This window comes from Delphinapterus leucas, chromosome 7 (assembly GCF_059928025.1).
Source record: "Delphinapterus leucas isolate spDelLeu-1000000601 "Yukka" chromosome 7, BTC_Dleu_Yukka2, whole genome shotgun sequence".
Taxonomy (NCBI): domain Eukaryota; kingdom Metazoa; phylum Chordata; class Mammalia; order Artiodactyla; family Monodontidae; genus Delphinapterus; species Delphinapterus leucas.
The window spans coordinates 49,429,535-49,452,927 of NC_143135.1; the positions used below are offsets into that span (position 1 = coordinate 49,429,535).

General features: G+C 37.7%; 1 protein-coding gene across 14 annotated transcripts in view; it reads left to right on the forward strand.

Annotated features, from left to right (window-relative positions):
- The window catches only part of NUP98 (nucleoporin 98 and 96 precursor), a 99,394-nt gene that overhangs the window by 21,174 nt on the left and 54,827 nt on the right, over positions 1-23,393 (forward strand). For 6 of the 14 annotated variants that reach the window (XM_022565830.3, XM_022565834.3, XM_022565827.3 and 3 more), the window contains 6 exons: positions 116-296; positions 1,909-2,072; positions 4,983-5,120; positions 7,281-7,419; positions 13,340-13,432; positions 18,006-18,146. In XM_022565830.3, coding sequence (XP_022421538.1) covers positions 116-296; positions 1,909-2,072; positions 4,983-5,120; positions 7,281-7,419; positions 13,340-13,432; positions 18,006-18,146 — 856 coding nt within the window. The remainder of the gene's footprint in view (positions 1-115; positions 297-1,908; positions 2,073-4,982; positions 5,121-7,280; positions 7,420-13,339; positions 13,433-18,005; positions 18,147-23,393) is intronic. The other 8 variants (XM_022565828.3, XM_089915236.1, XM_089915238.1 and 5 more) reach the window with 6 other exon arrangements.

Here is a 23,393-nt window from a genome sequence, read left to right on the forward strand (position 1 = left end):
AATCATGGTTCCTATGTGAACATAGAAATTGAATGCTAAATGCAAGTATTATTTAGCCTCCTAAATAATTTTTTTGGCTGCATATTAATTTGGAATATGTTTTCACTTACTCTAGGAACTTCGTTTAGAGGATTATCAGGCCAACCGGAAAGGCCCGCAGAACCAGGTGGGAGCAGGTACCACGACTGGCTTGTTTGGGTCTTCTCCAGCCACCTCCAGTGCAACAGGACTCTTCAGTTCTTCCACTACAAATTCAGGCTTTGCCTATGGTCAGAACAAAACAGGCTTTGGAACTAGTAAGCACTTGACATCATGTTGGGCCATATTGAGGAGGGACAGACAACTGAAAGTAAAACATAATTGTCATTTTTGTGCTTAAGTGCTATGGAGAAAAATGATTCAGGGTTGCTAGAGGAATAGGAAATGCCTGGTATGTTTGTGGGGGGTGGGGAGAAATATAGTACTAAGGGCAGATGATTAAGAAGGGCTTCACTGATAGGTGGTGTTTGATCAGTGACCTATCTGAAGAAGGTGAAGCATAAAGCTATACAGATTTCTAGGGAAAGAATATTCCAGCTGGAGGAAACTAGAAGTCTAGAAATCCTGAGTTTTTGCCAAAGGGGAGAGGACAAGGGGAAGTACTGGAGGATATAGGGGAATATATATATATATATATATTTTTTTTTTTTTTTTTTTGCGGTACGCGGGCCTCTCACTGCTGTGGCCTCTCCCGTTGCGGAGCACAGGCTCCGGACATGCAGGCTCAGCGGCCACGGCTCACGGGCCTAGCCGCTCCGCGGCATGTGGGATCCTCCCGAACCAGGGCACGAACCCATGTCTCCTGCATCAGCAGGCGGACTCTCAACCACTGCGCCACCAGGGAAGCCCTAGGGGAATATATTTTATAGGCCTTTGTGGGCCAGTGTCAAGATCTGAATTTTTATTTGAGTCAGGAAGCCATTAGAAGGTTTAGATAAGTCATGTGATTATGAATAAAGGATCATTCTGAAGGCTGCTGTATTAAGAGTAGATTGTATGGGGGCAAGGGTGGAAACAAATCAGTTAGAAAAGCTGTTGCCCTATCCACATGAGAGATGATGTGGCTTGTAGAGAATGGTGCTATGGTATGGTAAAAGTGTCAGATTCTGGAGCCAGTTTGAATGTAGAACCGATGGGATTTATTGATGGATTGATTTATGTGGGATGTGAAAGAGGGGAGTCTAGGATGATTACTAAATTACTTTATAAAAGTGTTACTTTTGCAAAAGTAATATACACATATGATTTAAAGTTCATGATATACAAAAATGTACATATCCAAAGGTCTTTTCTTTTTTTCCCCCTTAGCCACCAGTTTGCTTCTGTAGAAACAAGCAAAAGTTACATTTTGGGGGGTAGCCTTCTGTAGAGTTACATACACAAATACACAAATGAATACACGTTTAAATGGCATTTACATTCTTTTCAGTTTTGGTATTCTGTGATTTAGTTTAGCCATTATTAAGTATTGTTATTGTGTCACACCCTATGCTGGATATATTGCTATAAAGAGAAAGCCCCTGTTCTGAAGAAAAACTTAGTCTAACAAGGTTAAAAATACACACATAGACTTTAAGTGTAGTGTGTTACCTTGTAAAATAGACAAAAAGCTGTGGGGTCACAAAGGAAGATTACTTAGCCCAGCCTAGGTTCTTGGGGTCAGAGTATTTTTGTAGAAAGTCGAGTCTGAACCAAATCTGGAGTTATGTGAAGAAAGGTGGAAAATGAAGTGGTTATCCAGTTTGAGTAATGAATGAATGTAGGGTAATTTAGATATATAATCAATAACATAGACTATTGAAGTAACTAGATAATGTGAGGTTTGGCATTTCCCCCCACCATTTATTTTTCCTTTTCTTTTCCTGAAAGGTACGACTGGATTTGGAACAAATCCAGGTGGTCTTTTTGGCCAACAGAATCAGCAGGCTACCAGCCTCTTCAGCAAACCATTTGCCCAGGCCATAACCACCCAGACCACTGGCTTTTCCTTTGGTAATACCAACACACTAGGACAGCCAAGCACCAACACCATGGTAAGGAAACAGGTCTTATTTGTAGAGCTAAGTAATGAGGCTTCTAATCATGTCAAATTAACAAGTTCTATCTCTACTGCAGTTCTTAAGGGTTGACGATACGTATGTGTAGTAAAGGGAAGAGAGCAAAATCTTTGAATAATTAAGACATAGATTCTAGTCCAGGCTCTACTCCGTATTTAATGAGGGGCTATTTAACAAGTCACTTATCCTTTCTGGGCATATTTTCTCATCACTAATCGCTGCTTAGTGTGCTAGAATTGGCCGTCCTGAAGCTATACCTTAGGACATTGACTCCAGGCATTCTGTAGAGTATAGGAGAAAATATTTATAAACTACTGGCTCTATTTCAGAAGGTTCTTTCAGCTCATTCCCTTAAGTGGAATCAGGCAAAGAAGTTTAGTTCATTAAAATAAATAAGAGAGAACTAAAACTTAGAGCCATGTTGGATAATTGCTACTTCTGTCCAGATAGTAGAAGAGAAAGTCCTTATAGTCATGAGCAGTTTATTTCTAGGGACTCTTTTAGGGAAGTATAAAATTAAAGGTAAATTTGAGGTATGATTTATTGATTAGAATCCTTGGGATATACCTGGTTTTAAAATTAGAGATACTTTGCCTGATTAAAAAATAAGAAGTACAGGTAGACGCAAAAATCTTCAAAATACTGGCAAATTGAATTCAACAACATATAAAAAGGATTATACACTGTGACCAAGTGGGATTTATCCTAGGAAGGTTGGTTCAACATATTTTCATATTAATGTAATAAACCATAAAGTAGAATAAAGTACAAAAGCCATATTGTCACCTCAGTAGGTAGAGAAAAGACATTTGACAACCTTCCATAATAAAAACACTCAAAAAGGAGTAGAAAGGAGCTCAGAATAGCCAGAACAGCCTTGAAAGAAAAGAAAGCTGGAGTGATGAAGTGATGAAGACAGTGTAATACTGGCATAAGGCTAGACATATAAAATCGGGACTGGAATTGCGAGTCCAGAAACAAGTTCCTCATGGTTAATTGATATTCAACAAGAGCACTAAAACAGTTCACTACGGAGAGAATCTTTCAACAAAGAGTGCTGGGATAATGGTTTTCCACGTGCAAAAGCACGAGGTTGGACCTTTTCTTTATACAATTGTGGTAACTATAAAAGCTTAAAATGGATCAAATGTAAGAGCTAAAACTATAAAACTCATAGAAGAAAAGGAGTTAGGCAATGATCTGTTAGATAGTACACCAAAAGCAAAAGCAGCAAAAGGGAAAAATAGATAGGGCTTCTTCAAAGTTAAAAACTTTGGTGGGTCAAAGGGGGATACCATCAAGAAAGCAAAAAGAATACCTGCAAATTGGAGAAAATATTTTCAAGTCATATATCTCACAAAGGACTTGTGTCCAAACAATTAAGAACTCTTATAATTGAATAATAAGACAGACCATTAAAAAATGGGCCGAATACTTGAATAGACATTTTTCCAAAGAAGATAAATGACTAATAAGCACATGAAAAGGTACTCAATGTCAGTAGGCATCAGGGAAACTGCATTTCAAAACCACAGTGAGATATCACTTCATATCCACACTAGGAAGTCTGTAAACAAAAAGAGAGACAATGATAATGAATGTTTTCAAGAATTTGGAGAAATTGGAACCCTCATGCATTGCTGTTTGGAATATAAAATAGTGCAGCCACTTTGGAAAAATTTGGCAATGCCTCAAAATGCTAAATGTAGAGTTAACATATGACCCAGCAGTTGCACACCTTGGTATTTCCCCCAAGAGAAATGAAAACACAAGAACTTGTATACAACTGATCATAATAACTAAAAGGTGGAAACAACCCAAATGTCCATCAGTGATGAAGGGATAAATGAATGCGGTATATCCATACAGTGGACTATTATTCAGCCATTAAAATGGAATGAAGTATTATACATGCTACAACATGGAGAGACCTTTTAAACATGCTAAGTGAAAGAAGCTATTCACAAAAGACCACCTTTTGTATGATTCCACTCATATGAAATGTTCAGAATGGACAAATCTATGGGAACAGAAAGTAGGTTAGTGGTTGGTTGCCTAGGAATGGGGAGTGACTGCTAATGGGTCCAGGGTTTCTTTTTAGAGTGATCAGAATTTTCTGAATTTAGAGTGGGGATGGTTGCATAGCACTGAACATAGAAAAACCCCACTGAACAGTCCACTTTAAATAGGTAAACTTTATGGTATGTGAATTATATCTCAATAAAGCTGTTTAAAACACTACGTTGAATTCTCAATTCAGCTATAGCCCATTAATGCAATATTTTTCTTTTGTTGACTAATGCATAAAAAAATCTTTAAACATTGGAAGATACAAACTTTGCTTATTTGAAATTGTGTAGTTTATCATAACAAATGAAGACTTAACATTACACTACTGCCTTTGTTCAGATTAATTTTATTATTTTCAGCTGATTATTTTCAGTTATTTGATTCAAAGTCCATTCCCCAGCTCAGTATTAATACGTTCTTTTGGCATAACTCTGAAAATGAAGCACCCTGTCATGGCATTTTGTTTTCAGTGTGGCAACCCTGTTATCTCTTAGAGCACAAGAGTTAGTATAAAGTCTTTATATAGCTGTCCAGGACTGTGTTGCTCATCAGGCTTAGATACAGATACGAATTTCTGGTCCAGCCACTTAGGGGCTGTGACATCTTGGGCAAGTTTTTTACTGCTCTGAGCCTTATTTTCTTTTGGAAAACGGCCCTGCGTTTCAGGGTTGTTGTGAAGAAAAGAAATGTTCTATGTATTTAGCATAATGTCTGTCACATAAACTTAAAAAAATGGCAACTATTATTAATAATCTAAGACTTTTAAAGACAACTGACTATTGTAGGTTTTCTTGTAATCTAGACTACCTTTTACAGGGTTTATTTGGAGTAACCCAAGCCTCACAGCCGGGAGGTCTTTTTGGGACAGCTACAAACACCAGCACTGGGACAGCATTTGGAACGGGAACAGGTCTCTTTGGGCAGACCAGTACTGGATTTGGTGCTGTTGGTTCGGTAGGTTTTTGCAGTTGACTGTAACTTGAAGATGTGTATAAATCTGTTAAAGGAATTTCTAAGAAAAATCTGTCTTTTGGGAATTCCCTGGTGGTCCAGTGGTTAATACTCAGTGCTTTCACTGCTATGGGCCTGGGTTCAAGCCCTGATCAAGGAACTAAGATCCTATAAGCCACGCAACACAGCCAAAAAAATAAATAAATAAATTTAAAAAAAAGAAAAATAGGGCTTCCCTGTTGGCGCAGTGGTTGAGAGTCCGCCTGCCGATGCAGGGGACGCGGGTTCGTGCCCCAGTCCGGGAGGATCCCACATGCTGCGGAGCAGCTGGGCCCGTGAGCCATGGCCGCTGAGCCTGCGCGTCCGGAGCCTGTGCTCCGCAACGGGAGAGGCCACAACAGTGAGAGGCCCGCATACTGCAAAAAAAAAAAAAAAAAAAAGAATAAGAAAAAAGAATGCTGAATTAAAAAAAAAAAGAAGTCTGCAAGTATTTTTTTGGGTTATAGTGTATGATTTGATACTGATAGTAACTGAAAGCTATTTGGTAACTTAAAAATAGGCAACTTATGATAGGTTTATTTTCAAAAAGTAAGTTCTTTTTAAAACTTGTTTGTTTCAATACTTATGTGGAGTTTACTTCTTTTAGTAAAATTTCACTCCAGTTGGTTAAATTGTTGAGTTTAAGTTGAGGTGCTTTTGCTCTTAAAACCAGGTTTTTTTTTTCTTTTTTAAATAAATAAATAAATATTTATTTATTTTATTTATGGCTGTGTTGGGCTTTCGTCGCTGCACGCGGGCTTTCTCTATTTGCGAGGAGAGGGGGCTACTCTTCGTTGTGGTACACAGGCTTCTCATTGTGGTGGCTTCTCGTTGCGGAGCACGGGCTCTAGGCATGCGGGCGTCAGTAGTTGTGGCACGCAGGCTTCAGTAGTTGTGGCTTGTGGGCTCTAAAGCGCAGGCTCAGTAGTTGTGGCGCATGGGCTTAGTTGCTTCGCGGCATGTAGGATCTTCCTGGCCCAGGGCTCAAACCCACATCCCCTGCACTGGCAGTCAGATTCTTAACCACTGTGCCACCAGGGAAGCCCCAAATCAGGTAATTTTAAATTCCTATTTCTAACTTCTCTTTTGGGTGATAAGTTAGTATCGTATTTGTTAATTAAGTATTTTTGGTGGTGATCAAGTTGTTAACATTGTTGGTATTCTGAAGGTCTTCATGCCACTGGAGGCTTAACTGAATTTTTTTCCTTGTTAAGTCATTTAAGTAGAAACTTACTATATAGGAATACACTTGACCTAAAAAATAATAGTAAATACCACTTAGAGAAACTATATGTCTGTATTATGTACGCATTATAACAAGCTTTGAACTTCAGTTTTAAAAAAAAAAAGGAAAAGTCCCCAAATCATGTGGTTGTTTTCATGGAGATTGAAATCTATTCTTATTTGAGGTGAGAAATTGAGAAAATTATCTAATGCTTCAGAAAGTTATTTTTTAACAACTTTATTGGGCTATAATCCATTTGCCATGTAATTCACCCTTTTAAAGTTTAAAATTCAGCGGTTTTTAGCATATTCACAGATTGTGCAGCTATCACCATAGTCAATTTTAGAACATATTTGTCACCCTAAAAAGAAACGTCATCCCCATTAATAGTCACTTCTCATTTCCCCCAAGTCACTTCAGGCCTGCTGTCTATGGATTTACCCATTCTGGACATTTCATATAAATGGTGTCACATCTTTTGTGACTGACTTCTTTTACTTAGCATAATGTTTTGAAGTTTCATCCATGTTGTAGCATGTTTAAACTTTTTACTGTAACTCTTTCTACTGGCACGTTAAATACATGATAACGTTTCTGTTACCAGGTAAAAAATACTTGATTGACTTGTTGTTGTTTTCTTTGTCTCACTGAAATATTATGTTTGATGAAGTGTTACCATTAACTTCTCAAGCCAGGAGCATTCTGTCTTGTTAATCTTGCTCAGATTAGTATGTTTTTCTGATAGTTATTCATCCTTCTTTATACCTTTTTTATAAAAATTATGATATCTTCTCTCCCTTACCACACACCCAATCCAGTGTACCTAAGGTAACCTCTGTTTCCTGTTTGGAGTGTATCTTTATACTACTTAATATTTTCCTGTGTTGTGTTCTTTTTAGACCCTGTTTGGCAATAACAAGCTTACTACATTTGGAACCAGCACAACCAGTGCTCCTTCGTTTGGTACAACCAGTGGCGGGCTCTTTGGTAACAAACCAACCCTGACTTTAGGAACCAATACAAACACTTCCAATTTTGGTACATATAAAAAGCAGGTTTGACTCTCTTAAAGTTATACTGACTATACCACACATTCTCCTGATTCATATTATTGGGAATATTTTAAAATTCTCAGGTAAGCTGTGGCTTGATACGAGGTTCCAGAGGGAAAGGTTTGAAATCAAGGACTTGGGTTGAGGTGCCTGGAAGAGATGTATGTAAATTGCCTTAACTAATTTATATTCTCTTGACTCCCTGCTTTGGATAAAATGGGGCATTCAGCACATGCAGTAGCAGTACTCTGCAGAATGTTGGTTCTCTAATGGAGGTATATTTTTTTCAAAATAAGGAATCATTTTCTTTGGATTACCTCACCAATAATTGAGAAACAATAAGTGAAACACATTTGCTTGAGATAACACATTCTGTTAGGCCAGGTTTCAAGCAGGGAAGTAGTAAACAGATGAGATTAGATGATTCTTTTTTTAACTTTCTGTTGTTTTGTGTTTTGTTGTTTTTTTGATATTTAATGATTCTCATTGGAAGCTGAAGCCTCTCTGATTTGGGGGACTGTTCATTAGTTTTCCTATAGCTGTGTGTATTTTTGAATACATGTTCATTGGAAGAAATTTGGAAAATATATGTAAGATTGAATAACAGAAAAACAAACCTTATACTACTTTCCAGAGATATGCTGGAAAATTTTAAATTCGTTTAATAGAAACATTATTTCTATTATTTTAACTGTCTTTTATAACTACCTAATTAAGTTTTCAAACAGATTCAACGTATTTTGAGATAAATCATATATGAAAAGTTCATTTCATTACCAAGGGAAATAGTGGTTGAAATATTTGTTTTAAGGATTTCATGTGCCAGATGCAACATTAGGTTCTGGATATCTAGTGGGAGATGAGTACAAACATATGGCCATTTGCCATAAGTCAGCAGTTACAGTTTTTCAGTGAGTTTTTTTTTTTTTTAATAAATTTATTTAATTTATTTTTGGCTGAGTTGGGTCTTTGTTGCTGCGCACGGGCTTTCTCTAGTTGTGGCAAGCGGGGGCTACTCTTCCTTGCGGTGCGTGGGCTTCTTGTTGTGGTGGCTTCTCATGTTGTGGAGCATGGTCTCTAGGCGTGCGGGCTTCAGTAGTTGAGGCTCACGGGCTCTAGAGCACAGGCTCAGTAGTTGTGGCGCACGGGCTTAGTTGCTCCGTGGCATGTGGGATCTTCCTGGACCAGGGCTCGAACCCGTGTCCCCTGCATTGGCAGGCGGATTCTTAACTGCTGTGCCACCAGGGAAGCCCTTCAGTGAGTTTTTTAATGATCGTGTACTGGAGAAAGAGGCTACATTAAGCATCCATTGGAAAGTTATATGTGTTCATGGAAATACGAACTATGTGAAGGAGATAGATAGGTCCTTGTCAGGTACCAATTCCTAAATTAATGTTTTGATTTGAGTTTTATAACCCCTTTTGTTGGGTTCATTCATTCCTAGTAATGATTATCATTCTATCATTCTACCTGTAATTCTTTTTCGCTGTGCTCGATGAAAGAATGGTTTTGAGGCAGTAGACTTGGTTAGCATGGATATCAAATTTTGTGTATTTGTTTCTTATCTATGAAGTAAGATGGGAAAGATACTTAAGGGTTAAATCAGTGTTTTTCAGCCTTTTTTTTTTTTTTTTTTTTTTAAATCACTGTCACTCCCTCTTCCCCAGAGAGACTTTGTAGACCTTTTTCCTCTTAAAAATTATCTTCTGGGCTTCCCTGGTGGCGCAGTGGTTGAGAGTCCGCCTGCCGATGCAGGGGGACACAGGTTTGCGCCCCGGTCCGGGAAGATCCCACGTGCCACGGAGGGGCTGGGCCCGTGAGCCATGGCCGCTGAGCCTGTGCGTCCAGAGCCTGTGCTCCACGATGGGAGGGGCCACAACAGTGGGAGGCCCGCATACCGCAAAAAAAAAAAAAAAAAAGGAGAAAAAAGAAAATGCATGTTTTTTGATAGCATACTTCACGTTCAGAATTAAATATATTTTCTATCTGACAAGGTGCTTATGTAGGCTATTGATTTGAAAATGAAAACTCTCATCTTTATTTGATATGCCTGACTACTTATGTGCTGAATTTGAATTGTCCTTTTTTTTTTTTAAATCCTTAATGTTGACCTAGTACCTGGCATAGACTAGGTGCTCACTAAAAGTTTATTAATGAATAAGTGGGGCCCTGAGAGGAAAGATTCCCTATACAAGTAGGGGTTGCAAGTTTTGTTTTACTCTTGGGTGAACTTGTCATTCCATTACCACCCCAGAGGGATCCAGATCTAAGACTTTCTTTGATGTTCCTGTTGTCTTGGGAAGCTATCAACTTTGGTGTTGTGGGCAGAGATGATCTTCTGATTTGGAAATAAGTCATATAACAAATCTGGAAATGGAATAAGGTTACACAAAGATTTGTAGTATCATATCATTGTTGGTTGCATGTTACCCAGTATGGGATTATGTTTCATTATGATGGTGATTAATCCACAGAGTGAAAAGGTTCATCTACAATTGATGTTGCCGCATCCTTAAGTCATTCTTTAGAGTCATCAGTTCATTTTCTTAGTAATTATTCCTAACAGGGACTAGTTTAAGGTTAAGTGAATGAATAGAATTGTTTCAGGAGAGAAATTACAAGCAGGATGTCAGCACTTGTGAGCAACAGTTTAAAGAGGTTGAAGATCTTTTGGGTATTGATAAGATGGTACTTGGTAATAAATTATTGGTTCCTCATGCTACATGGTTAAGGGGACAGTTTAGCTCTTTGTGTACATAGACATCTGATATTTTAAGCGTTTTTTTTAAAATTGAGATATAATTGACATGTAACATTATATTTCAGATGTATTGGGTGGGCCAAAAAGTTCGTTTTTCGTAAGATGGCTCTAATAGCACTTAGTTGTCTAACTTCATTTGAAACAATTTTGTTAGATTGTATGTGACAGCATGCATTTGAAAAAAGACTTATCAAAATTGGTGAATTTTTGTGTAGCCATTTTAATATTGAAGATGGAAGAGAACAACATTTTCGGCATATTATGCTTTATTATTTCAAGAAAGGTAAAAACGCAACTGAAACGCACAAAAAGATTTGTGCAGCGTATGGAGAAGGTGCTGTGACTGAAAAATGTGTCAAAAGTGGTTCGCAAAGTTTCATGCTGGAGATTTCTCACTGGACAGTGCTCCACGGTTGGGCAGACCAGTTGAAGTTGATAGCAATCAAATTGGAACAATAATTGAGAACAGTAAACGTTAAACCACGTGGGAGACAGCCGACATACTCAAAATACCAAAATCGAGCTTTGAAAATCACTTGCACCAGCTTGGTTATGTTCATTGCTTTGATGTTTGAGTTCCACATAAGTTAAACGAAAGAAACCTTCTTGACCGTATTTCCACATGCGATTCTCTACTGAAACGTAATGAAAACATTGTGTTTTTAAAACAAATTGTGATGGGCGATGAAAAGTGGATACTGTACAACAATGTGGAACGGAAGAGATCGTGGGGCAAGCGAAATGAACCACCACCAACCACACCAAAGGCCGGTCTTCACCCAGAGAAGGTGATGTTGTATATATGGTGGGATTGGAAGAGAATCCTCTATTATGAGCTCCTTCCGGAAAACCAAACAATTAATTCCAATAAGCACTGCTCCCAGTTAGACCAACTGAAAGCGGCACTTGATGAAAAGCGTCCAGAATTAGTCAACAGAAAATGCATCATCTTCCATCAGGATAACGCAAGACCACGTGTTTCTTTGATGACCAAGCAAAAACTGTTAAAGCTTGGCTGGGAAGTTCTGATTCATCCGCCATATTCACCAGACATTGTACCTTCAGATTTCCATTTATTTCGGTCTTTACAAAATTCTATTAATGGAAAAAAATTTCAATTCCCTGGAAGACTGTAAAAGGCACCTGGAACAGTTCTTTGCTCAAAAAGATAAAAAGTTTTGGGAAGATAGAATTATGAAGTGGGCTGAAAAATGTCAGAAGGTAGTGGAACAAAAGGGTGAATATGTTGTTCAGTAAAGTTCTTGGTGAAAATGAAAAATGTATCTTTTATTTTTACTTTAAAAACTGAAGGCACTTTTTGGCCCACCCAATACAGTGTAATGGTCCAATATTTGTATATATTGTGAGATGATTACCACAATAAGTCTAAGTAGCGTCTGTCATCATATATAGATAGAAAGTTTTTTTTCTCGCTTACCCCTATGTTTCCTTCTAGGAGTTTTATGATTTTAGATCTTATATTCAAGTCTGTAATCCATTTTGTTTATGTTGTAAGATAATGGTCCAGTTTTATTCTTTTACATGTGGTTGTCCAGTTTTCCTAGCACCATTTATTGAAGACTGTCCATTCTCCATTGTATATTCTTGGCTCCTTTGTCATAAATTATTGACTGTTAATTAATTAATTGTTCTTAATTTTACTTTAAAGTTGTTTTGAACTAACAGAGTTGATAAACTTTTTTGTCAGTAAGAATCTGTGGAAATGTGTGGTATAAACAGTGTAAGTTGGGACTTACTTCCCTCCTGTGGGTTTGAGGTAGTTCACCAGTATCTTGTTTTCTGCTGTTTATGGGGTTGGAAGATCCTTTTTGGTTAAATTTTAACTCAGAAAGACAACATCTCCAAGTACATTTTCTGGGGTTTTTGGGTTTTTTTCTTTAAAGAAAATTGATTGTGCTTGAGTGGGCAGTACTCCATTTTTGTGGCCATAGCTGTTAGAAAAATTGAAGAAAAGACTTAATGCATGAATTAAATGTATTGAAAGTAAGTCAGGTTACTTGCTTAGATTTTTAAATGACATTAGAAATATGTTTTCAAACTGTATAATTCTTTAACTTTTGTTCTTTACATTTTTCATTCAGATATAAATTCAAATATTGGCATGACAAAGTATAATCTTAGTTGGTGACACTGACATATATTCCAAGACACTTTCTTTATTCTGTTATGTTGAACTTGTTCACCTCCATGATACCTTTTTAAAAGACTTCAGGTGTACCACAAATAGGATTTGCTGGCCAGTGATTGGGGTTTTTTTCCTCTTATCAAAAGAGATTAATGATATGTTCATTATCATTTGTTGATATTTAGCTCCAAAAGGAGTACAGAAACTGTGCACACATCTGAACAAAAGAGAAATAATAGCAGTAATGTGACGTGTAGGTGTCTTTGTGGGGAGACTTGTGGATTTTAGAGGGGAATCACAGGATTTTCTCTAAATGTTGGGTCATAGTGAAAGAGGATGGTTTGTTCAACTCTCTATCATCTCCGATAATGAAACAATTCAATTCAAGAAAGGTTATTCATAGATTATCTTCTCTTTTTAACGTCAGCTAGCTGAGTCCTCGAATGCTTCTATGAGCTGATTGAGTCTGACTCCATTAAAGCTCCTCATGTGTGATCAGCCACACATTACTATTCATACAAGGTCCATCTGTTCAAAACAAAAGCTGCTGTAGAGATTTTTATAGGTAATCTTCTCTTAGCAAGAACCTTTAGGTTCAGTGAAGTGTCTTTGTTGACTGTCTTATTTTTTAGTGAAAGTTTGGGGGGATTAATTTTTCTTCTACTAATTAAACATGAAACATAGAATGGAGGCTTTGAGTATTACGAAGGGAATGTTCCCCAAGCTCAAGCACAATCACTTTGCTTTAATATTGGGTATTATCCTATATTGAATTGATATTTCAAGTCTAAAATATAATTAAGTAAATAGGAAGACTGTGGGATCTGTTTATACTTACTTAAACTTAAAAATTAAATTAGCCTACCATTTAGGATTTCTAAATACCAAAAAATGAAGGGATGCAAAACTTAGGGTCAGACTGCTTTGTTTGAAATTCCCTTGTACAGGACATTGAGAGTTGTGTTAATGTACAGTCCACTCATTCTTTTGTCCTTCTAGGGTTTGGCACAAATACCAGTGGGAATAGTATTTTTGGAAGTAAACCAGGACCTGGAACTCTGGGAGCCGGGCTTGGTGCAGGATTTGGAACAGGTAAGGAACTGTACCATAAGATTTAGGAAGTGATACAACTAAATCTAATTGCTGCAACTTAAGACCTCTGTTTGATCATATACATGGAAATAAGAGGCCTAGATTTTCATTTTCACAAATGGATTTAGAAACATTCCCATATGCTTTACCAGATTTTAAAATGCTGGCACATTTATCTTAGAGGCTGTCTGTTCCTTTTGTACAAAATGTTTGTCCTCTGATAGTCCTGGTGTGCCTGGGATTTTCAGTACTTAATGTGTTATGTCAGAAGATACACATATTTTGAATTTTGGTCAGTCTTGCCAATTTTTAATTTGCCTTCCAAAAAGAATGCCAGTTTGCATTTTTGCTCATATTTTATAAAAGTGCCCATTTTTTCATACCCTTTCCATATTGTTGGGCTTCTTCATCTTTGTGTGTCTGATAGTGGAAGTTGGTATGTTCTGATTTACACTTCACTGATTACCGGTGAAGGATACCCTTGTGTATGTTTACTGGACGTTTGAATCTTTCAGTTCTCTATTCATAATCATTGTTGATCATTGTTTCTTTATTTTTGAGAACGTTTTATATATTGTGGATATTAACTCTTTTGGGTTGTATGGTAAACTTCTTGAGCCTTTGAGCTTACTCAAATTCTACTACATATATTTTGCAAGAAATAAAAACTAAAAAGCTATAGTTTTTTGTACAATGTGATCCTTAAACTTAAGCAGAATATAACATCTGACATCATGTTCTCTTCTAATCCCAGAAGGAAAATTAACTTTGGTGTGGTCTTTTTCAAGGTAGTTTGATGCTAGACAGCTTATGAACCATAAACCTAAGCTGGGATAAGATGCTGCTCTAATGTCTGTTACCAGATATTTCCACTCAGTCTTTGTTTATCATTTAATTTTGTTTGTGATATCTTAATGTACAAGTTTTATTTTTATGTGGTCAAAGTTGTCATTCTCTCCTCTTTGGCTTCTGGGTCTTGCAGATTATGATTAGCAACGCTTTATTTCTGTAGTCTAAGATTATAAAGTCATCTATAACTTTTTTCCTGATGCTGTTGTCTTCTGTTCTACAATAATGTAATACCTCAACCTCTTTATTTATTTGAATATATTCGGTTTTCCTTGAACAGTTGTACCTCACAGACGATGAATCTCATTTTCACTGCTGTTATATAATCCTAATTCATGCTTTGCCCATATAAACTAAAAGCCAAATAAAATTAATAAAGAATTTTACACCCCCACCTTAGCAGCAATAGATCATGTAGGGAAATGAGAATTGTGAATCACTGAGTACACACTATTGAAATTCTTTGGTGGTCACGTCTGCTAAAGCAGACTTTTGGCTCTGAGAGGAATGTGTCTGGAGACTATCAGATATAAATACCCACATTAATGAATTCTGCATTTCATGGTATCACAATTAGGATAACATTGTAGCTTTGGACTGTGTTTTAGGGGGTCATTAGCTAAGTGGGTATTCCTATGTAGATAGCTTCTTGTTTTGAATGATAGAGATTCAAACTTATACCTCAACAGAAGTACATTTTCATGTAACATAGGCCTTTGGGTACTTCATGAGTAGCCGACTGTAGAAACCTTAAGTGTACAAATACATAAATTTTTTGTACACCTAGATTTAAGTGACCAATCTTAGTGTAAAATGTTTTATATTATCTTTTGGTGTATGATTAAATCATGGGTGCATCAGTTTCTTGTTTCACACAGGTATTAACTGTCATTAGCACTATCAATAGTATGCCATTTTCTTGGTAGTTACTTAGTAACAATACTAAGAAGTTTTAGTTCTTAAAATTTTCCATGAAGCCATAAGTTTAAGGGTACATCTAGTAAAGTTTGTTACACTAAGATATACACAGAAAAACCTACCCAAAGCTAATAGGTACCATAGATAAAATTAAATTCTAACATTTATTAGAAAATCTCAATAAAGTATAACCATTTTTATTTATTCTTTGAGCATCCTTAGAGTTTTTAGGACCACTGTTACCACGGTGCCACTAGTATATCTTCCTTATGACTCCTACAACTACCTGTAAATATAACACAATTCATAAATTGACATTATTATACATCAGAATGTCCCTCAACTTGTGTAAGTCCTTTCACTAAGTATAAAAAGCCATTTGTACATAATATAAGACTGATCTGGATAAAATACATGTTTTTATTATTTTGTAGGTTATTGAAATATAGTGATTTTTAGACTGTTTCATGATTCTTCCTTCAGGGCTAATGCAAATACACACCCATCCAGAACAGAAATTTTTATCCATTTTATATATTCAGGTTTCATCTAAGCCTTTTGTTTAGGGGTGGTAAGGAGGTTTTGTTCTCTGGGAGAAAAAAGAAGAATCCTGAAATTTTTACTGTAAACCATGTTCTTTAAGGGAGTAATATAGGGACTTCCCTGGGGGTGCAGTGGTTAAGAATCCGCCTGCCAACGCAGGGGACATGGGTTCGAGCCCTGGTCTGGGAAGATCCCACATGCCGCGGAGCAGCTAAGCCCGTGCGCCACAACTATGGAGCCTGTGCTCTAGAGCCCACGTGCCACAACTACTGAAGCCCGCGTGCCTAGAGCCTGTGCTCCACGACAAGAGGAGCCACTGTAATGAGAAGCCCGCGCACCGCAACGAAGAGTAGCCCCCACTTGCCACAACTAGAGAAAGTCCATGCGCAGCAATGAAGACCCATGTAGCCAAAAATAAATAAACAAATTTTTTCAAAAAGGAGTAATATGGGCTTCCCTGGTGGCGCAGTGGTTGAGAGTCCGCCTGCCGATGCAGGGGACGCGGGTTCGTGCCCCGGTCCGGGAGGATCCCGCATGCCGCGGAGCGGCTGGGCCCTTGAGCTATGGCCACTGAGCCTGTGCGTCCGGAGCCTGTGCTCCACAACGGGAGAGGCCACAACAGTGAGAGGCCCACGTACCACAAAAAAAAAAAAGGGAGTAATATAATTTTAGTTTTTCTTGGAATTTTCACCAGTTTCTAATGGGTTGGAACTTTAAAAGAAGTCTTATTCCCTGTTTCAAAGCTGGGTTTTTTAAGGTGAAATAATCCCATTGCTATATTGTTATCTTATTATTATTAGTGAGAGTTGGACAGTTAAGGAATGCTTTGTTCATTTAGGAGTCATCCTCATTAATTTATATTGTATGCATTCTCTGAGTGTAAACTTCCTATCCTTTTTTTGGGGTTGCAATCTCAAGACAGTTTCCATTCGATATTTTTGACCTCCAAGTATTATATGTTTGAAGTGATTTTCCTGGTAAACCATATCTCTGTCAAGAAACATTTGTATGTTAAAAAGAACTTCAGGGCTTCCCTGGTGGTGCAGTGGTTGAGAGTCTGCCTGCCGATGCAAGGGACACACGGGTTCGTGCCCCGGTCCAGGAAGATCCCACATGCCGCGGAACGGCTGGATCCGTGAGCCATGGCCGCTGAGCCTACACATCCGGAGCCTGTGCTCCGCAACGGGAGAGGCCACAGCAGTGAGAGGCCCGCATACCACAAAAAAAAAAAAAACTTCAGATCTTCCAAATTGCCATTAACTTTTTCTTTGGGGTGGGGGAGGGATGGAAAAATGTTTTTAATTTATGCCAATAACTTATCCTAAAAAAACTAAATTCTTCCCACTTTACACTTTAAAAATCATTGCCAACAGCACGGTCCATAAGCAAGATTCATTAAGCTTTAAAACATTACAGGTTTCTTCAGCGGCCTTCTCCCTGGTGAAGATAAGTTCTTATTCCATCCACAGATTTAGGCTGAAACTTGAATCTGTTTAGTAACCTCATCACAAGGCATTCAGCTTTTTATAAAACAAAAAAAAAATTGTCGGAAATAGTTTTCATGAGACGGTATACTTGAAAGTGTTACTTTTTGCTCTTCAAAGAAGATATATTGGATTTGGTTTTCTATAACCTGCATGTTAGTCAAAAAGGTGACGTTTTAATTGGTTCAATTGAGTATTTGATTTGCAGATATTGAAATTTAAGGAAAATTGACAATTTTGAAATTCTTTAGAAATCTGTTTTACTATAGAGTAGCAATTAAGAGCCCTGGTTGTATTGTCAGATGCATCGAGGTGTGAACTCTGGTTTCACCACTTACTACATTTGTGACATTGAGCTAATTATTAAAGCCTCCATTTTCTCTTCTGTAAAATAGGGACGATAGTTCCTGCTTCAGGCTTGTGAAGGTTAAATGAGATGATAGTAGTTAATATTTAATGAATGTTAGTATCTACCAGACCTCTTCAATGCTTAATATGTGTTTATTTTAATCGTAGGATAAATATCTAAGCTATGTATTATTATCTCATGTTATAGTTGAGGAAACTGAAGCACAGAGAGGTTAAGTATTTTGCCTATGATATATACGATGTACTCAACAGTTCTTGGCATATAGTTAGCATTTACTGTATTAGATTTTTTGTTGAAATGAGTGGTTATTATGAAGTTTCCAAATGTATTACGTTTTTAAGTAACTGACTTCTGGCGTAACATTCAAAGGATCTTCTGTGGCGCTTTTTCTTTCCTCTTGTCTCCATAGCTCTTGGTGCTGGACAAGCATCTTTATTTGGGAACAACCAACCTAAGATCGGAGGGCCTCTTGGTACAGGAGCCTTTGGGGCCCCTGGATTTAATACTACGACAGCCACTTTGGGCTTTGGAGCCCCCCAGGCCCCAGTAGGTAAGTGTCAGTCACTTTAGAAGCCTTTACTCATTTTATTTCTTGCTAATACTTAACTTGCTGACTTGATTTTCCACCCCACCCTATCCCGTCCCTACCAAAGCGGTATATACACATAGGTCATTAAACAATCATGTAGTGCAGAAGCACTTATAATAGGTCCTGGCCTTCCCCGCTTCCCCACTCCTAGGTTTACTCCCCCAAAGAAACCACTTTTGTTACAGCTTTTAATTCATCTGGCATGTAAGTAAGTTTATATCTCTAAATGATGTGCTTATATTGCTGTGTTTTGCTTAAGTCTACATATATCAGTATTTAACTTGTTAATGGTAGATGAGAATTTAGCTCAGTTATCAGCTCTGTTTTTTATTCACTTCTCCCAATATATCTGTTTACTAAATTCCCTAAGGTTAGGGGTTTTTTTGTTGTTGTTGTAGCTGGATTTGAGGCATTTTTAAAAAATTAATTACTTATTTGGTTGTGCCAGGTCTTAGTTGCGGCTCATGGGCTCCTTAATTGCGGCTTGCTGGCTCCTTAGTTGTGGCATGCAAACTCTTAGTTGCAGCATGCATGTGAGCTCTAGTTCCCTGACCAGGGATCGAACCCAGGCCCCCTGCATTGGGAGCGCAGAGTCTTATCGACTGTGCCACCAGGGAAGTCCCCCACAAGTTTAGTTCTATCTATTAAAGTGTTTTTCATACTTCATTTGTTTGAATACCCCTTCCTAGTTTTTGTTATATCTGCCTGCCACCTTTGTTATTATTTCTTATTTAAAATTAACTTACTTTGTAACTTAAATATCTTTTTTTTAAAGAAAATTATGTTTTACCAAAAATAAAAAACTGATGTCACCTGGCAGATATAGAGTAACTGAGATGGATGGATGGATGGATGGATGGATGGATGGATGGATGGATGGAAGGAAGGAAGGAGAGAAGGAAGGAGTGAGTCTCTGTACCATTAAATTCATCTCCTGTACTATCATGATCCATGTTTCACATTTTGAGAAGCCATGCAAATTTCCATGTCCTTACATACTTTGCAAATTTAAGCCATGTCCTTACATACTTTTTCTTATTCTGTCAACTAGGAGATAGTATTTCTTGAGTCCCCTTGGTCAAGTAAGGCTAATAGTGCTCTTCCTTACCCTTCTTTTTCTGTCATTTCTTTGCCCTTTTTATATTTTTGTATTGATAAAGTTGATAAAGTACTCTCTCCTAATAATTATTGTCTTTTTTTCTTTGGGGAAAGAATAAAAGTTTCAAATGAGCATAGCATTTTATTATAACTGTGAAAATATTGCTACTTAACCAAGTAATCTTTTCTCATACAGCTTTTTCTTTGTCCTGGAACTTCTAATTTTTTTCCCTTGCATTACTTACCTGCCCTTATCACCTTCTTAACATTAGTCCAAATTCTTAAGGGTAGTATTAGAATTCTTTTACCCTGGATACCTCATTCTTTGATCTCTCTGTCCTCCTGTAGCAGTATGAACTCTGATTACTCCCTAGGCCTTCAGCATTGCTCTAGTATATTCCCTTCAAGTCTACTCAGTGGGGACTGCTATGTCCTGGATATAGGGTTTTCCTCTATTTCCTAAATTTTCTGGAATGTGTCTTCAAGTAACATGGATATGAAAGGTAAACTTTGACTACTTACAGTTCTGAAAACATCTTCATTTGTTCCACACACTTTAATGTTATGGAATTCTGGTGTAAAAATAATTCACCCTCAGAACTTTGACGATACTTCTTGGATTAACCATCTCTGATAAGAAGTCTAATGCCTTTCTGATTCTTGAGGCTTGTTCCCCCCAGGCTCACAACCATTTAGGATTGTCCCTTTGTTCTGAAATTTCAGTGATTTGCTTAGACCTTTTCTGTCTTTTTTCTTTTTCGGCCACGCCATGAGGCATGCAGCATCTTAGTTCCCTGACCAGGGATTGAACCTGGGCCCCAGCAGTGAGAGCGCCGAGTCCTAACCACTGGACCACCAGGGAATTCCTAGACCTTTTCTGTCTTAACATTTGATTTTTTTCACCCATGTTTCTACTTTCTAGAAGTTTTTTTTTTAATTGTCTTCTGAATCATCCTTTTGGATTTTTTTTTTATTGTCTTTCTCATTCTCTGGAAGTTCCTTTTTTTAAGCATCCAGTTCTTAGATGCAGTTTTTTTCTTGAAACTCTGAATTTAATTGGCATTAAAATTTTTTTAGAATTCTTCTGTTCCTTAAATCTTCAGGATTATTTTTGTGTTTTTTTGTTTTATTTTTGTTTTGAGCCTACTCTTTAATACTCAGTGATGCTTTCCAGTCATATTTAAGAATAAAATAATAAAAATCTCACTGGCAACTTGTGTATCTGGGTAGAGCATTTTCATCAGTAGATTTCATTTGATAAGTAGCCCAGGGACCAGCTATTAGCCAAGGGTCCTCTAAATGTTAGAATATCACATTCTTAGCTCTGGGATGATACAGGTCCCCTTGTTGCCCTTGTTAACTTGATTTCATCAGAGGAACTCTCTCTGATATTTTGACTTATCTGTTGAGCATCAGGGATTAGGAGGATGACAGGGTATAGTAGTTGTTGTGTATATATGCTTTGCATTGGTTCTTCTCTCCTTCCACAGTCTCAGTTCATCAAATTTAGTCTTCTTGAATCTCTCAGCTTTCTGTGCTTCAGGCAGATAGTCCCTCCTTTTGGCTGTAATCCCCTTTGAGTGTACTCCAAGGTATGGTTTACTCTCTCCTGCTTGTCCACTTCTTTCTTGTAGGCATTTGTTATATTTTCTCATCTGTTCATTTACTACCTTCCTATTCTTTGTCATTGTGGGCTGTGTAGATATTTTAATTTGTTTTATCCATAGCTTTAAATTAGGTCTTTGGAGCTAGCAGAGGTGAATTAGAACTCTAATTTCTCTGTGAAAATTAGAATCAGTTTTATCATAAAATTATATTCAAATTTTATTTGTTTTCCTTAGTTTTGATTTTAGTAGGAGGTAGCATAAATACCATAACCTGCTATTTACATAGATAGCTTTTGAATGGTTTTTAATAATCCATCTTTTCCCAAAGCCAATAAAAAGTTCCTGACATGAATTTGATATTACAGTTATATACAGTAGTGTTTCTGCTCATTTAAATGTAGTTGTATTGATTTAGAATGTACATCTTTGCATCACAGGGTCTTAGTTATAAGGTGCTTTAGAGCTTGTGGGAGTCCGTTACTTAAAAGCCTTGGCTATGGTGGCTTTCTTACAGGTTAGTCCAGTCCATTGTTTTGTTCAGGTTGATTAGAAACCAAAACCTGCCTTTATAGAATTTCCACCCGGTGGTTCTACTTCTATCTCCTAAAGCCAAGCAAAATCAGTCTCCTACAATTTCTTTGTGGTAACCTATTGCCTTTCTTTCAGATAAAGTATCAGTTTCTTCTGGTCTCAGAAGACTTGATTTTTATACCTTTTTTCTATCTCTTTAATCATTTGGTTATGATATGGTTTTTCAGTATGTTTTCAAATTATTATGACCAGAACTGAATATAACACCAGTAAATGATAGCTTAACTAGCGCTTATGCTTGCTTATTCTCTTATTTTTGCTAACTTATCAGCTCTCTTTTCTGTATTTTATTTGAAATAATTCAGTTAACAGAGAAAATTTCATATTTAAACATACAGAAATAAAGACATCCTCACACACTTTCCTAATTACGTATGTTTGAATTTGTTGAGGAAGTTTTTATTTGAGCATACCCAGGAGGGGTGACCTATACTTGTTATATGGTGGGATCAGCTAGTGCTGGTCAGTGTTTTTCTTTTAATTTATTTATTTATTTGGCTGTGTTGGGTCTTAGTTGCGGCTCACGGGATCTTTCATTGCTGCGCGGGGGCTTCTCTCTAGTTGTGGCGTGCGGGTTTTTCCCTCTCTAGTTGTGGTGTGTGGGCTCCAGGGCGTGTGGGCTCAGTGGTTTGCGGCACGCAGGCTCTCTGGTTGAGGCACGCGAGCTCAGTAGTTGTGGCGCGCAGGCTTAGTTGCCCTGCGGCATGTGGGATCTTGGTTCCCCGCCCAGGGAGCGAACCTGCATCCCCTGCATTAGAAGGCAGATTCTTTACCACTGGACCACCAGGGAAATCCCTGATCAGTGTTTTTTTAATGTATAATTGGCTGTCAGGTAACAAACTGACTAGTGAATATCAGAGTTCATTAAAAATATCCAGGGTTTTTTTAGTCTTATTGAATAGTCCACAGAACAACATTATGTTATTGGGTGGCTACTTTTCTGTATTTTTTTCTCACCAGTAGTCTTAAATTGGATTTAGGAACTTTCTGAATACAGATGCTTTACTATATGATCATTAAATTGACATCTCCTCTGGGTTTCACAATCCTGAGCAAATTTGTACCCTCTCCTAAAATATCAACATACAGTGTTTTAGTATTTAGTGAATACATCCAGTTTTAAGAATGCTTAATTTGACTACAGTGGATCTACCCCTTTTCATTAATTTTATTTTAACTGTTTTGAGCTTGTTGTTGATGCTGCTATTGTCTCTCCACTCCCCCACCCCCCACTCTGCTCCATTGTATTAAATTTTTCAAAATTTTTTGTTTGTGGCACTTCTTTTCTGTGGATTATCCCAGCCGCTCTGCAGCATGCGGGATCTTCCCGGACCGGGGCATGAACCCATGTCCCTGCATCGGCAGGCGAACTCTCAACCACTGTGCCACCAGGGAAGCCCTGATTTGATTTTTTTACCAGTATTTTTTTTTGAAATATTTATCTTGTGAAGAGGTCTCTTCATCAGTCAGGGTACAGTGCACATTTTTTTGTTGCTGTTTTCTTTTTACCGTGTACAATTGTAGATCATTGTTCCTGTCTGATGACGTTTGTTCTTACACTTTTTTTTTCTCTATTTCTTTATTTTATTTCTTTCTTTATTTTTTTGGCTGTGTTGGGTCTTCGTTGCTGTGCACAGTCTTTCTCTGGTTGCAGCGAGTGGGGGCTACTCTTCTTTGCTGTGCACGGGTTCTCATTGTGGTGGCTTCTCTTGTTGCAGAGCATGGGCTCTAGGCGCGCAGGCTTCAGTAGTCACAGCACACAGACTCAGTAGTTGTGGCTTGCGGGCTCTAGAGCACAGGCTCAGTAGTTGTGGCTCATGGGCTTAGTTGCTCCGTGGCATGTGGGATCTTCCTGGACCAGGGCTCAAACCCATGTCCCTTGCATTGGCAGGTGGATTCTTAACCACTACGC